The sequence below is a fragment of the Melanotaenia boesemani genome, chromosome 8 (genome assembly GCF_017639745.1).
Source record: "Melanotaenia boesemani isolate fMelBoe1 chromosome 8, fMelBoe1.pri, whole genome shotgun sequence".
Taxonomy (NCBI): Eukaryota; Metazoa; Chordata; class Actinopteri; order Atheriniformes; family Melanotaeniidae; genus Melanotaenia; species Melanotaenia boesemani.
In genome coordinates this window covers 79,505-92,133 of record NC_055689.1, presented here as the reverse complement: position 1 = coordinate 92,133, position 12,629 = coordinate 79,505, and the positions used below count along the sequence as shown (strand labels likewise).

The 12,629-nt window shown below is 43.3% G+C and overlaps 1 protein-coding gene across 1 annotated transcript; it reads left to right on the top strand.

Moving 5' to 3' along the window:
* Positions 1-368: 368 nt before the first annotated feature.
* On the top strand, positions 369-10,102 carry LOC121644287 (transcription factor 7-like 2). The gene is made up of 5 exons (XM_041992140.1): positions 369-403; positions 8,709-8,765; positions 9,440-9,590; positions 9,677-9,784; positions 9,908-10,102. The coding sequence occupies exons 1-5, from the start codon at positions 369-371 to the stop codon at positions 10,016-10,018; spliced, it is 462 nt and encodes a 153-aa protein (XP_041848074.1). The 3' UTR covers positions 10,019-10,102.
* The last annotated feature ends 2,527 nt before the right edge of the window (positions 10,103-12,629 follow it).

Here is a 12,629-nt window from a genome sequence, read left to right as displayed (position 1 = left end):
TCTCAGGCTGAATACTTTTTAATTACATAAAATTGAATTTTTTTTTTACTGCAGATGGACTCATTATCTCATTTTAAGAAAGGCAATTCTTTAAAATGTTGCTCTGACATAAACCTCAACCATTTGAATGAGATCAGTGAGTAAATAGTGAAACGTAATATTTCAACAAGTAGAATCCAACACCGGCAGCAGAACTCTGGGTTAAAAGGCTTTTCAAACTTCTTGGATTCACTTAGAAGGTCACTTCTTTACTTCAGGACAGCAGGTCTTGTAGGACTAAATCAGATTAGTCACATTCACTGTTCATGTGCAGTTTGTCTCTTATGTGTGTGTTTAGTTGCAGAACGTGAGTCCGTGTCCTTTTGGGAATGGGAGCGACTGTCCGAGCTGCAGGGAGGTCCAGGTAAGTCACCTGACTCACTTTTAAATTCATCAGGTTCATGTCACAATGTGCCCAGTAATGAGAGAATCAGACATTTCTCTACAATAGATTCCTGAGAAAAACAGGAATGTTTTAGTTGACAGTTTACTGTCCAAGTCTGCTGCACAGCTGAGAATTAAAAGGTTTGATGTGTAAAATCTGATATGTGGCTTCTTTTCTCTGGTGACGTGGCCACATTGCAGCGTTTGTACATGTTGCTCTGCAGGAATGTAAAAGTATGTAGTTAAATCGGTAGCTTCCTCTGCTCTGAACTCCTTTTCTGGGGAAGTGACCTTGTCCAGGTGACTGATGTAGTTTTTAAAGAGGTGAATCTTAAAATGCATCAGATGTGTGTGATGTGTTTCTGTCTGCAGTCAGTGTCATGAATCTGCAGTGAGAGTGTGTGTGATGTGTTTCTGTCTGCAGTCAGTGTCATGAATCTGCAGAGAGAGTGTGTGTGATGTGTTTGTGTCTGCAGTCAGTGTGATGAATCTACAGTGAGAGTGTGTGTGATGTATTTCTGTCTGCAGTCAGTGTCATGAATCTGCAGTGAGAGTGTGTGTGATGTGTTTGTGTCTGCAGTCAGTGTCATGAATCTGCAGTGAGAGTGTGTGTGATGTGTTTCTGTCTGCAGTCAGTGTCATGAATCTGCAGAGAGAGTGTGTGTGATGTGTTTGTGTCTGCAGTCAGTGTGATGAATCTACAGTGAGAGTGTGTGTGATGTATTTCTGTCTGCAGTCAGTGTCATGAATCTGCAGTGAGAGTGTGTGTGATGTGTTTCTGTCTGCAGTCAGTGTCATGAATCTGCAGTGAGAGTGTGTGTGATGTGTTTCTGTCTGCAGTCAGTGTCATGAATCTGCAGTGAGAGTGTGTGTGATGTGTTTGTGTCTGCAGTCAGTGTCATGAATCTGCAGTGAGAGTGTGTGTGATGTGTTTGTGTCTGCAGTCAGTGTCATGAATCTGCAGTGAGAGTGTGTGTGATGTGTTTGTGTCTGCAGTCAGTGTCATGAATCTGCAGTGAGAGTGTGTGTGATGTGTTTGTGTCTGCAGTCAGTGTGATGAATCTACAGTGAGAGTGTGTGTGATGTGTTTGTGTCTGCAGTCAGTGTCATGAATCTGCAGTGAGAGTGTGTGTGATGTGTTTGTGTCTGCAGTCATTGTCATGAATCTACAGTGAGAGTGTGTGTGATGTGTTTGTGTCTGCAGTCAGTGTCATGAATCTGCAGTGAGAGTGTGTGTGATGTGTTTGTGTCTGCAGTCAGTGTCATGAATCTGCAGTGAGAGTGTCTGTGATGTGTTTCTGTCTGCAGTCAGTGTCATGAATCTGCAGTGAGAGTGTGTGTGATGTGTTTGTGTCTGCAGTCAGAGTCATGAATCTGCAGTGAGAGTGTGTGTGATGTGTTTCTGTCTGCAGTCAGTGTCATGAATCTGCAGTGAGAGTGTGTGTGATGTGTTTCTGTCTGCAGTCAGTGTCATGAATCTGCAGTGAGAGTGTGTGTGATGTGTTTGTGTCTGCAGTCAGTGTCATGAATCTGCAGTGAGAGTGTGTGTGATGTGTTTGTGTCTGCAGTCAGTGTGATGAATCTGCAGTGAGAGTGTGTGTGATGTGTTTCTGTCTGCAGTCAGTGTCATGAATCTGCAGTGAGAGTGTGTGTGATGTGTTTGTGTCTGCAGTCAGTGTGATGAATCTGCAGGGCGAGTGTGTGTGATGTGTTTCTGTCTGCAGTCAGTGTCATGAATCTGCAGTGAGAGTGTGTGTGATGTGTTTGTGTCTGCAGTCAGTGTCATGAATCTGCAGTGAGAGTGTGTGTGATGTGTTTGTGTCTGCAGTCAGAGTCATGAATCTGCAGTGAGAGTGTGTGTGATGTGTTTGTGTCTGCAGTCAGTGTCATGAATCTGCAGTGAGAGTGTGTGTGATGTGTTTCTGTCTGCAGTCAGAGTCATGAATCTGCAGTGAGAGTGTGTGTGATGTGTTTGTGTCTGCAGTCAGTGTCATGAATCTGCAGTGAGAGTGTGTGTGATGTGTTTGTGTCTGCAGTCAGTGTCATGAATCTGCAGTGAGAGTGTGTGTGATGTGTTTGTGTCTGCAGTCAGTGTGATGAATCTACAGTGAGAGTGTGTGTGATGTGTTTGTGTCTGCAGTCAGTGTGATGAATCTGCAGTGAGAGTGTGTGTGATGTGTTTCTGTCTGCAGTCAGTGTCATGAATCTGCAGTGAGAGTGTGTGTGATGTGTTTCTGTCTGCAGTCAGTGTCATGAATCTGCAGTGAGAGTGTGTGTGATGTGTTTGTGTCTGCAGTCAGTGTCATGAATCTGCAGTGAGAGTGTGTGTGATGTGTTTGTGTCGGCAGTCAGTGTCATGAATCTGCAGAGAGAGTGTGTGTGATGTGTTTGTGTCTGCAGTCAGTGTGATGAATCTGCAGTGAGAGTGTGTGTGATGTGTTTGTGTCTGCAGTCAGTGTCATGAATCTGCAGTGAGAGTGTGTGTGATGTGTTTGTGTCTGCAGTCAGTGTCATGAATCTGCAGTGAGAGTGTGTGTGATGTGTTTGTGTCTGCAGTCAGTGTCATGAATCTGCAGTGAGAGTGTGTGTGATGTGTTTGTGTCTGCAGTCAGTGTCATGAATCTGCAGTGAGAGTGTGTGTGATGTGTTTGTGTCTGCAGTCAGTGTCATGAATCTGCAGTGAGAGTGTGTGTGATGTGTTTCTGTCTGCAGTCAGTGTGATGAATCTGCAGTGAGAGTGTGTGTGATGTGTTTCTGTCTGCAGTCAGTGTGATGAATCTGCAGTGCGAGTGTGTGTGATGTGTTTCTGTCTGCAGTCAGTGTGATGAATCTGCAGTGAGAGTGTGTGTGATGTGTTTCTGTCTGCAGTCAGTGTGATGAATCTGCAGTGAGAGTGTGTGTGATGTGTTTCTGTCTGCAGTCAGTGTGATGAATCTGCAGTGCGAGTGTGTGTGATGTGTTTCTGTCTGCAGTCAGTGTGATGAATCTGCAGTGAGAGTGTGTGTGATGTGTTTGTGTCTGCAGTCAGTGTCATGAATCTGCAGTGAGAGTGTGTGTGATGTGTTTCTGTCTGCAGTCAGTGTGATGAATCTGCAGTGAGAGTGTGTGTGATGTGTTTCTGTCTGCAGTCAGTGTGATGAATCTGCAGTGAGAGTGTGTGTGATGTGTTTCTGTCTGCAGTCAGTGTGATGAATCTGCAGTGAGAGTGTGTGTGATGTGTTTCTGTCTGCAGTCAGAGTCATGAATCTGCAGTGAGAGTGTGTGTGATGTGTTTGTGTCTGCAGTCAGTGTCATGAATCTGCAGTGAGAGTGTGTGTGATGTATTTCTGTCGGCAGTCAGTGTGATGAATCTGCAGTGAGAGTGTGTGTGATGTATTTGTGTCTGCAGTCAGAGTCATGAATCTGCAGTGAGAGTGTGTGTGATGTGTTTGTGTCTGCAGTCAGAGTCATGAATCTGCAGTGAGAGTGTGTGTGATGTGTTTCTGTCTGCAGTCAGTGTCATGAATCTGCAGTGAGAGTGTGTGTGATGTATTTCTGTCGGCAGTCAGTGTCATGAATCTGCAGTGAGAGTGTGTGTGATGTGTTTCTGTCTGCAGTCAGTGTCATGAATCTGCAGTGAGAGTGTGTGTGATGTGTTTGTGTTTGCAGTCAGTGTGATGAATCTGCAGTGAGAGTGTGTGTGATGTGTTTCTGTCGGCAGTCAGTGTGATGAATCTGCAGTGAGAGTGTGTGTGATGTGTTTGTGTCTGCAGTCAGTGTGATGAATCTACAGTGAGAGTGTGTGTGATGTGTTTGTGTCTGCAGTCAGTGTGATGAATCTGCAGTGAGAGTGTGTGTGATGTGTTTCTGTCTGCAGTCAGTGTCATGAATCTGCAGTGAGAGTGTGTGTGATGTGTTTGTGTCTGCAGTCAGTGTCATGAATCTGCAGTGACAGTGTGTGTGATGTGTTTCTGTCTGCAGTCAGTGTCATGAAGCTGCAGTGAGAGTGTGTGTGATGTGTTTCTGTCTGCAGTCAGTGTCATGAATCTGCAGTGAGAGTGTGTGTGATGTGTTTCTGTCTGCAGTCAGTGTCATGAATCTGCAGTGAGAGTGTGTGTGATGTGTTTGTGTCTGCAGTCAGTGTCATGAATCTGCAGTGAGAGTGTGTGTGATGTGTTTCTGTCTGCAGTCAGTGTCATGAATCTGCAGTGACAGTGTGTGTGATGTGTTTCTGTCTGCAGTCAGTGTCATGAATCTGCAGTGAGAGTGTGTGTGATGTGTTTCTGTCTGCAGTCAGTGTCATGAATCTGCAGTGAGAGTGTGTGTGATGTGTTTGTGTCTGCAGTCAGTGTCATGAATCTGCAGTGAGAGTGTGTGTGATGTGTTTGTGTCTGCAGTCAGTGTCATGAATCTGCAGTGAGAGTGTGTGTGGTGTGTTTGTGTCTGCAGTCAGTGTCATGAAGCTGCAGTGAGAGTGTGTGTGATGTGTTTCTGTCTGCAGTCAGTGTCATGAATCTGCAGTGAGAGTGTGTGTGATGTATTTCTGTTGGCAGTCAGTGTCATGAAGCTGCAGTGAGAGTGTGTGTGATGTGTTTCTGTCTGCCAGCAGACGTAATGGGGTCACTATATTGATACACAAGAATCTCAACTTTACTTTAATTAAACAAATGAAAGCTAGTGAGGGTAGAATGATTTGTCTTCAGGCCAACATAAATGGTAGCAATATTATACTGTGTAATATTTATGCGCCAACTATTGGGAACCCCAATTTCTTTCATGAGGTAAATAAAATACTGGGGGACATGGAGGGGGATATTATCCTTGCAGGAGACTTTAATCAGGTCTGGGACGCCTTATTGATCGAAGCGTGTTTACCAGCCCATTAGTGCCTAAAGACAGGGCTGCAATCCATATGTTAAGGGAGGATAACGGTCTTGTAGATATCTGGCGGCTAACAAATCCACGCGAAAGAGAGTATACTTTTTTCTCACACTGTCATAAATCCTACTCGAGAACTGACTTGTTCTTGATATCAAACAACATTGCTAAACAAGTTGCATATTGCAAAATTAATGCAATAGCTCTGTCTGACCATGCCGCTATAGAGCTGGGGATCGATATAAATAACGACACAGAGAAGAGAGGGAGATGGAGACTAAACACGTCATTGTTGCATGATGAGACATTTACAGCATCTAGAAAAGAAGATCTTTTGTCCTTTTTAGACATAAATACGGGTAATAAATACAAAAATAAGGTCCACTGAATGGGAAGCGTCAAAAGCATACATTAGGGGAAAAATCATAGCACATGCATCTAAAAAGAAGAAGGAGAATATAGGCAAAATCAAAGAATTAGAGACTCAAATTGGAGTGCGCGAAAAGGAACTGGCACAACATTTTTCGGATCAGTCATATCAGAACATTTGTGAACTCAAATTTGAACTTCAGGAAAAATATAACAAGAAGGTAGAATACGCTTTATTTAGGTTGGGGACATCCTTTTATGAAGAAGGGGGAAAAACGGGCAAATTGCTGGCCAGACAATTAAAACAACGGAATTCCAGCAACTTAATTGCAGCTATTAGAAAAGGGTGTACAACAATGACGGCAACCAAAGAAATTAATAAAGTTTTACAACAATATTATGAGGCATTGTACACCTCAGACATAAATCCCAAACAGGAAGAAATGAAAGTTTTTTTTTTTACCAATTTGAATCTACCTAAATTGACTCCTGAACAGGCGGGCCTATTAGGTGGTCCTATGACAGAGACTGAAATTAGGAAATCCATATCTAGTATGAAAAATGGGAAATCGCCCGGGTTAGACGGGCTTCCCGTTGAGTATTATAAGCAATTCTTGGACATCCTGGTTCCAGTGCTAAAGGAGGTATATAATGAAGTGTATACTTTACAGTCCCTACCCCCTACTTTTGGCGAAGCCCTGATATCTGTTCTGCCAAAGAAGGATAAGGACCCTTTGCAACCCTCTAATTACAGACCCATTAGCTTACTCAATGTAGACTGCAAGATTTTAACTAAGATCTTAGCAACTCGCTTAGAGAAAGTATTACCGGTTATCACACACCCAGACCAAGTGGGCTTTATGAAAAATAGATCATGGACAGACAACATGAGGAGATTGATACACCTAATTAGCATTAACAGGGAAAAAAATGGTCCAATGGTTGCTCTTTCCCTCGACGCGGAGAAGGCTTTTGACCATGTTCAGTGGGATTTTCTTTTTGCGGCACTGTCAAATTTTGGGTTTAATAACCACTTTATTACATGGGTTAAAACACTATATAACAGCCCCAGGGCGTCAGTCATAACCAACGGTGTAATATCGCCCTTCTTCAGTCTTAAAAGGGGCACGAGGCAGGGTTGCCCTCTTTCGCCTCTGCTTTTTAACATCTCGCTGGAACCGCTGGCTGTTGCTATAAGGGCGAACGCAGACATAAGGGGCGTAGAGGGGGGTGGCAAACAACATAAATTGCTACTGTATGCGGATGACATATTGGTCCTGTTAAAAGACCCAGATTACTCAACACCACATTTAATGGAAACAATACAATCATACTCAAATGTTTCAGGTTACAAAATTAACTGGACGAAATCTGAGGCCATGCCAATCACAGGGTTTTGTAATGGAAATACAATAACAAAATTCGGCTTTAAATGGATTCCTCGGGGAATGAAATATTTAGGAATTTCAAATAGCAGGGAAATAGAAGAAATGCCTGTGTTAAATTTTGAACCAATTCTACAAAAAATAAAGACTAACCTGGACAACTGGGAAAAGATCAAACTTACACTGTGGGGGAAGGTGAATGTAATTAAAATGGTTGTGTCTCCACAGTTCAATTATACCTTAATGATGCTACCTGTCATTGAGGAGTTTCTGTGGGAAAGGAAAAGACCCAGAATTAAGCTGGCTAAATTATGTGCACCTAGAGACAAGGGAGGTTAGGGGTTACCGGATCCAAGATTGTATTATATTTCTTTTGAGATGGCAAAACTAGCTAAACTTTGGGTGGGACAGTATGAATTGGATTGGACTATTATTGAAAAATATTTATCCTCCCCCTTCACACCTATTGAGTGCCTCTCTGAGTGCGGGTAGAACTACAAACCCTGTCATGTTACACTCACGGGACGTCTGGACAAAAGTGCACAGGTTGATTGGGTTGTCACAGTGTAAACAGTTGTATTCCTCCCCATGGCAAAACCCTTTAATTAGCATTGGGACAACACCAGTTTACTGGAAGGGCTGGCATAACCATGGTATATGTACGCTGGATAATCTCTATGATGGTGTAGTGTTTATGTCATACAATGAACTGCTGAAGAAATACAACCTGACTGGAAAGGAAAATTTCTGGAAATACCTGCAGATCAGGAACTGTGTCAAGTCACTCAAACAGCAAAATGAAGAAAACCTCATTCTGGATTACTTCGCAAGGCCACCTCATCATCATCGCGCTTCCACTTTTTACAGAACAATCAGCTACGCCATCAGCAGTGACTGTAAAAAAAAAAAGGTTTTGTGGGAAAAGGACATTGGGTGCGTGTTCGGCGATGAGGAATGGATGAAAATTGTTTCACAGACTGGAAAATACATAAGGGAATGTAAAGGTAAATTTACACAGTACAAAATTATGCAGAGATATTACTAGACACCAGTGAGACTGAACAGAATGGGTCTTAAAAGTGACTTTATATGCTGGAAATGTCAAAAGGATGCAGGTACACTGATACATTGTCTGTGGGAATGTCCATTTATAAGACCCCTGTGGTTGATTATTGTACGAATCCTGAGTGATTGGTTGGGTGAAACAGTGCCACTCTGTCCAAGACTCTGTTTGCTTGGTGATAGAGGACGGATGTCTCATATATCAAAAGGGAAGTTTTCCGTTATTATAATTGGGATCTCTGTAGCAGCCAGGGTTATCCTTAAGCACTGGAAAACTCCAAAAACCCCACAAGTTAAGGAATGGGTCAACCTGATGGTTAAAATGGCCTCATATGAGTGTATGCTCTACAAACTAAGTAGCAGGGACAACACTATTGCACCGGTCTGGGGACCATTTTGGTCTTACATTACTATAAGAGCCACCCAACAGGATGACTCCTGAAGGCTCCCTTACTGATGACTGTCTCATGTTTTTGTATCTGGTAGCTACTGTCACACCCCATGTTTGTTTATTTATTTATTTACTTATTTATTTATGTTCACTTATGTTTTTATATATTTGTCTTATATTTTATACGCGATAGCCCCTCATGTGTGTGTCTGTCTCTGCAGGATGCCGGTGCACGACCCCCGCCACGCTGCAACCACCCAGAGCGCCTGCTGCTCACAGTAAGTTTTTAATGGATGCTTTCACTCCAGATCTTCTTTTTTTCTCTCCTGATCTGTGCCAGTGGACCAGGTTTCTGCTTTTTTGCCTCAATATTTGTGTCCCATGGAAAGTTAAGGTTCTTGAGATTGGAAGGATGTATACCGGGGCTATTCAGTTCGGTCCTACGAGGGCCGCAATCCAGCAGGTTTTCCATATATCCCTGTTTCAACACACCTGACTCAAATTAATTAGTCATTGTGCAGAACTTGATTGGCTGGTAGATCCATTAATTTGATGCAGGTGTGTTGAAACAGGGATATATGGAAAACCTGCTGGATTGCGGCCCTCGTAGGACCGAATTGAATAGCACTGATGTATACCATTCCAGGCTAAAATCATAACAGATTGATTTTATACGTTTATTTTCGACCAGTCACCAATGCAATTTATCTGGGAAGCCATGCTGTTCCCCAGTAGCAAATGATGCTGTAACAAAAGAGGTCCTGTTACATCAACAAGGGTCCAGTAAAAGTAGTCCAGTAAAATAGTTGGTCCACAACAAGTCTTTTATCCATATAAACTCACTGTAAGCGAAACCTGAAGGATTTTAAGGTGTACTTTTTTCCTTACTGTGAGTCACAATGGAAACACGAGTTCTCCTCTGACTGGTTTTTATTCTGTTTTGTGGCTGCAGGAAGAGGAAGCGAGATGACCACAGCGAGCCCCCATACGTTAAGAAGCCACCCAACGCCTTCATGCTCTTTCTGAAGGAGCAGAGGGTGAGTGTGGTGGCTGAACTTGGCCACACCGGGAGTACGGCGGTGAACACCATCTTGGGGGAGAGAGTAAGTAAACTTGATCTGCTAAGCATCCTGTGTTGATGCTGGTTTCGGATCTGAGAGGCTGACAGTACTTTGTGGTCTGTCCACAGTGGAAGTCCTTGTCCACCGAGCAGCAGGCCAAGTACTACCAGGAGGCCGACGCAGCGAGGCGCCACCATGAGCAGCAGCACCCCCAGTGGTCCAGCAGGGACAACTACGTACGTACGCTGTGCTCAGACATGATCACCTCACTGCACTGATGCTGATGAAACGGTGACAGCAAAGAGTTTCTATTTGCTGGTATTAGAGGAAAAATCAAATGTCTCTTTTTCACTTTTTAGGGCCAGAAGAGGAAGAGGAGGCGTCAGGGGAGCACAGCTCCCAGCAGCTCTGGAGGTAACACAAGACTTCACAGCATGTGTCCCATAGGTCCAAAGGTCCCAGATTGTTAAAACGTTATTGTTGAACAACAGAGACACACGTTGAAGAAATCAGCTGATTGAAACTTTAAGATGAAGATCACAGTCAGGGTTAGAATTAAAATCGTTCTTGAAGTTGTCTCAGAAGGCTGATGGTGTTTTTGTATTTGTGTTGCAGTTTCCTCTTCTCAGCCTGAGGGAGGGTCTGCCGCACCTGCCTCTGATGTCTGAGGTAAGCCCCGCCTCCTGGTGGATCCTGCTAGGTCCTCCACTACTTCACCACCCCGAGCCCAGACACAGTTCACCCATTCAGCATCATACTGATTGTTGGCCCTTAAATCCTTAAAGATAGCCAGTCAGTTAGTTCCTCTGAATGGCAGGAACCTTGGAGTCATTCTTGACCAGGATTAGTTCTTTAGTTCTCACATCAAACACGTCTCTAGAGCAGCTATCTTTCATTTAGCATGCCATGCTATTTTTATTTATATAGCACTTTTAAAGAGTGCTACACAACAGGTAAAACACAGGACAGAAATAAAACACACTCTACCATTAAAAACTATATAAACGCTAAAAACATAGAAGATACAAACAAACTGAACGGACGGTAAAAGTAACGTCAACCTCTCATTGAGTTAAAAGCCAAGGAATAAAAGTGTGATTTCAAACTAGATCTAAAAACATCAACTGAGGAAGCTCGTTCCAGAGCTTCGGGGCCACAACAGAAAACCTTCTCAGTTTCCAGCAACATCTGCTCAGCTGACTGCAGGGAACAAGGAAAGGTGTAGGTGCAGCAAGTTGGACAAAGATGAGGGCGCAAAACCATAAAAACACATAAAATTTCTTGAACTAGAATGGGTGGCAGGGCTTTTAGTTTTCATCCCGCTTTCTGTCTGTCTGGGGACAAAATGCTGACACACTTTCTGTTTTTAAGACAAAACTAAAAGTTGGCGTCCTTGATGAAGCTAATGTGTAATTTATTAACCTGATTGTTAATCAAATGATTGATCATAACATTTAAAATTCACTGAAACTGTTTAATCATTGATGTTTCTTCTCTCTTGTGGGCAGACGAGTGGCCATGGTCTTCCAGTGTGGTCCCAGAACGTAGACCAGACGTTCTGGGACAAACAGACTGAAATCCTCCTCAGAGCCTCTTCATCCATTTTTTATTTCAATTTCACGATTAACTTTTGTATATAGTTCTGTTTATAGTTCCATGTAAATAGTTCCATTTAAGGTTTAATGTTTGTTTTTCTCTTGTTTTTGTTGCTCTACAGTGTTGACCATCCAAATGTAGAACATCCACCTTACATCTCCACCTGCAGCCAATAACATCAGCTTGTGTTAACATCCACCTCAAGTCTCCATCTACAGCCAACAACATCGGCTTGTGTTAACATCCACCTCAAGTCTCCACCTGCAGCCAATAACATCAGCTTGTGTTAACATCCACCTCAAGTCTCCACCTGCAGCCAATAACATCAGCTTGTGTTAACATCCACCTCAAGTCTCCATCTTCAGCCAACAACATCGGCTCGTGTTAACATCCACCTCAAGTCTCCACCTGCAGCCAACAACATCGGCTTGTGTTAACATCCACCTCAAGTCTCCATCTACAGCCAACAACATCGGCTTGTGTTAACATCCACCTCAAGTCTCCATCTACAGCCAACAACATCGGCTTGTGTTAACATCCACCTCAAGTCTCCATCTACAGCCAACAACATCGGCTTGTGTTAACATCCACCTCAAGTCTCCACCTTCAGCCAACAACATCGGCTTGTGTTAACATCCACCTCAAGTCTCCATCTACAGCCAACAACATCGGCTTGTTTTAACATCCACCTCAAGTCTCCACCTGCAGCCAATAACATCAGCTTTCTGCCTCCACCTGCAGCCAACAACAACGGCGTTCTTCCTCCACCTACACCCAAAAACATCGGCTTTCTGCCTCCACCTGCAGCCAACAACATTACTGGGGTGTCAGAGTACTGTCAAAACACGTTTGGCATTGTGGCTTTAATCATGTCAGGAGACATCCATATCCCAACTTCGCCAAGTGTACAAAGAATTGATCCAGGTTGTAATGATCCTGCTTACAGCGGACTGATGAACTTTGAAACGGTCACTGAGATCTTTCTCCTTCAGACCAAGAGACAGGTACAGCAAGAACTGGAACTATTCAACAATTGTTGGAAGACATTGGTTCTGGTAAAGTGAAGAAGGGATAGTGGTCATTTAAAAAAATTTTTTAACTTTATTAAAATGAAAAACAGTGTTTTCAAGGGCTACTTGGCAGAAAGCTGTTTTAAAAGTTAAACCAAAAACTTGAATTATAAACTATTCCTACTGGTCGATGCAGTGGATCCGTGGCCTTGTCAGGAGCTGCTGCACTGGAGGCAGATGATGTGTACCAGCTCTTTGTTCAGTGTGATGCCAAAATGTCAGTAGATGACGGTAACTGGCAAACCTTAAAAGTGAAAAACATATTGAGCCCCATGATTTTGTGCACTGTACCTAAAGCTCCTGGTTCTGGTTTCACATCATAATCATGGCACTGAAGCAGCACTTCAGCATCCATGTCCTCCTGTACACCTCTGTCCATTTTGTCCTCTCCCAAACACTTGGTCTGTCTGCCCAT

Bases quoted from the DNA above. Each gene is read 5' to 3' on its own strand.
- LOC121644287 (XM_041992140.1), top strand. From the start codon at position 369: ATGGGAGCGACTGTCCGAGCTGCAGGGAGGTCCAG. The intron at 8,766-9,439 runs GTAAGTTTTTAA...TTGTGGCTGCAG, and splicing joins CAGAGCGCCTGCTGCTCACA to GAAGAGGAAGCGAGATGACC. The intron at 9,591-9,676 runs GTAAGTAAACTT...GTCTGTCCACAG, and splicing joins ACACCATCTTGGGGGAGAGA to TGGAAGTCCTTGTCCACCGA.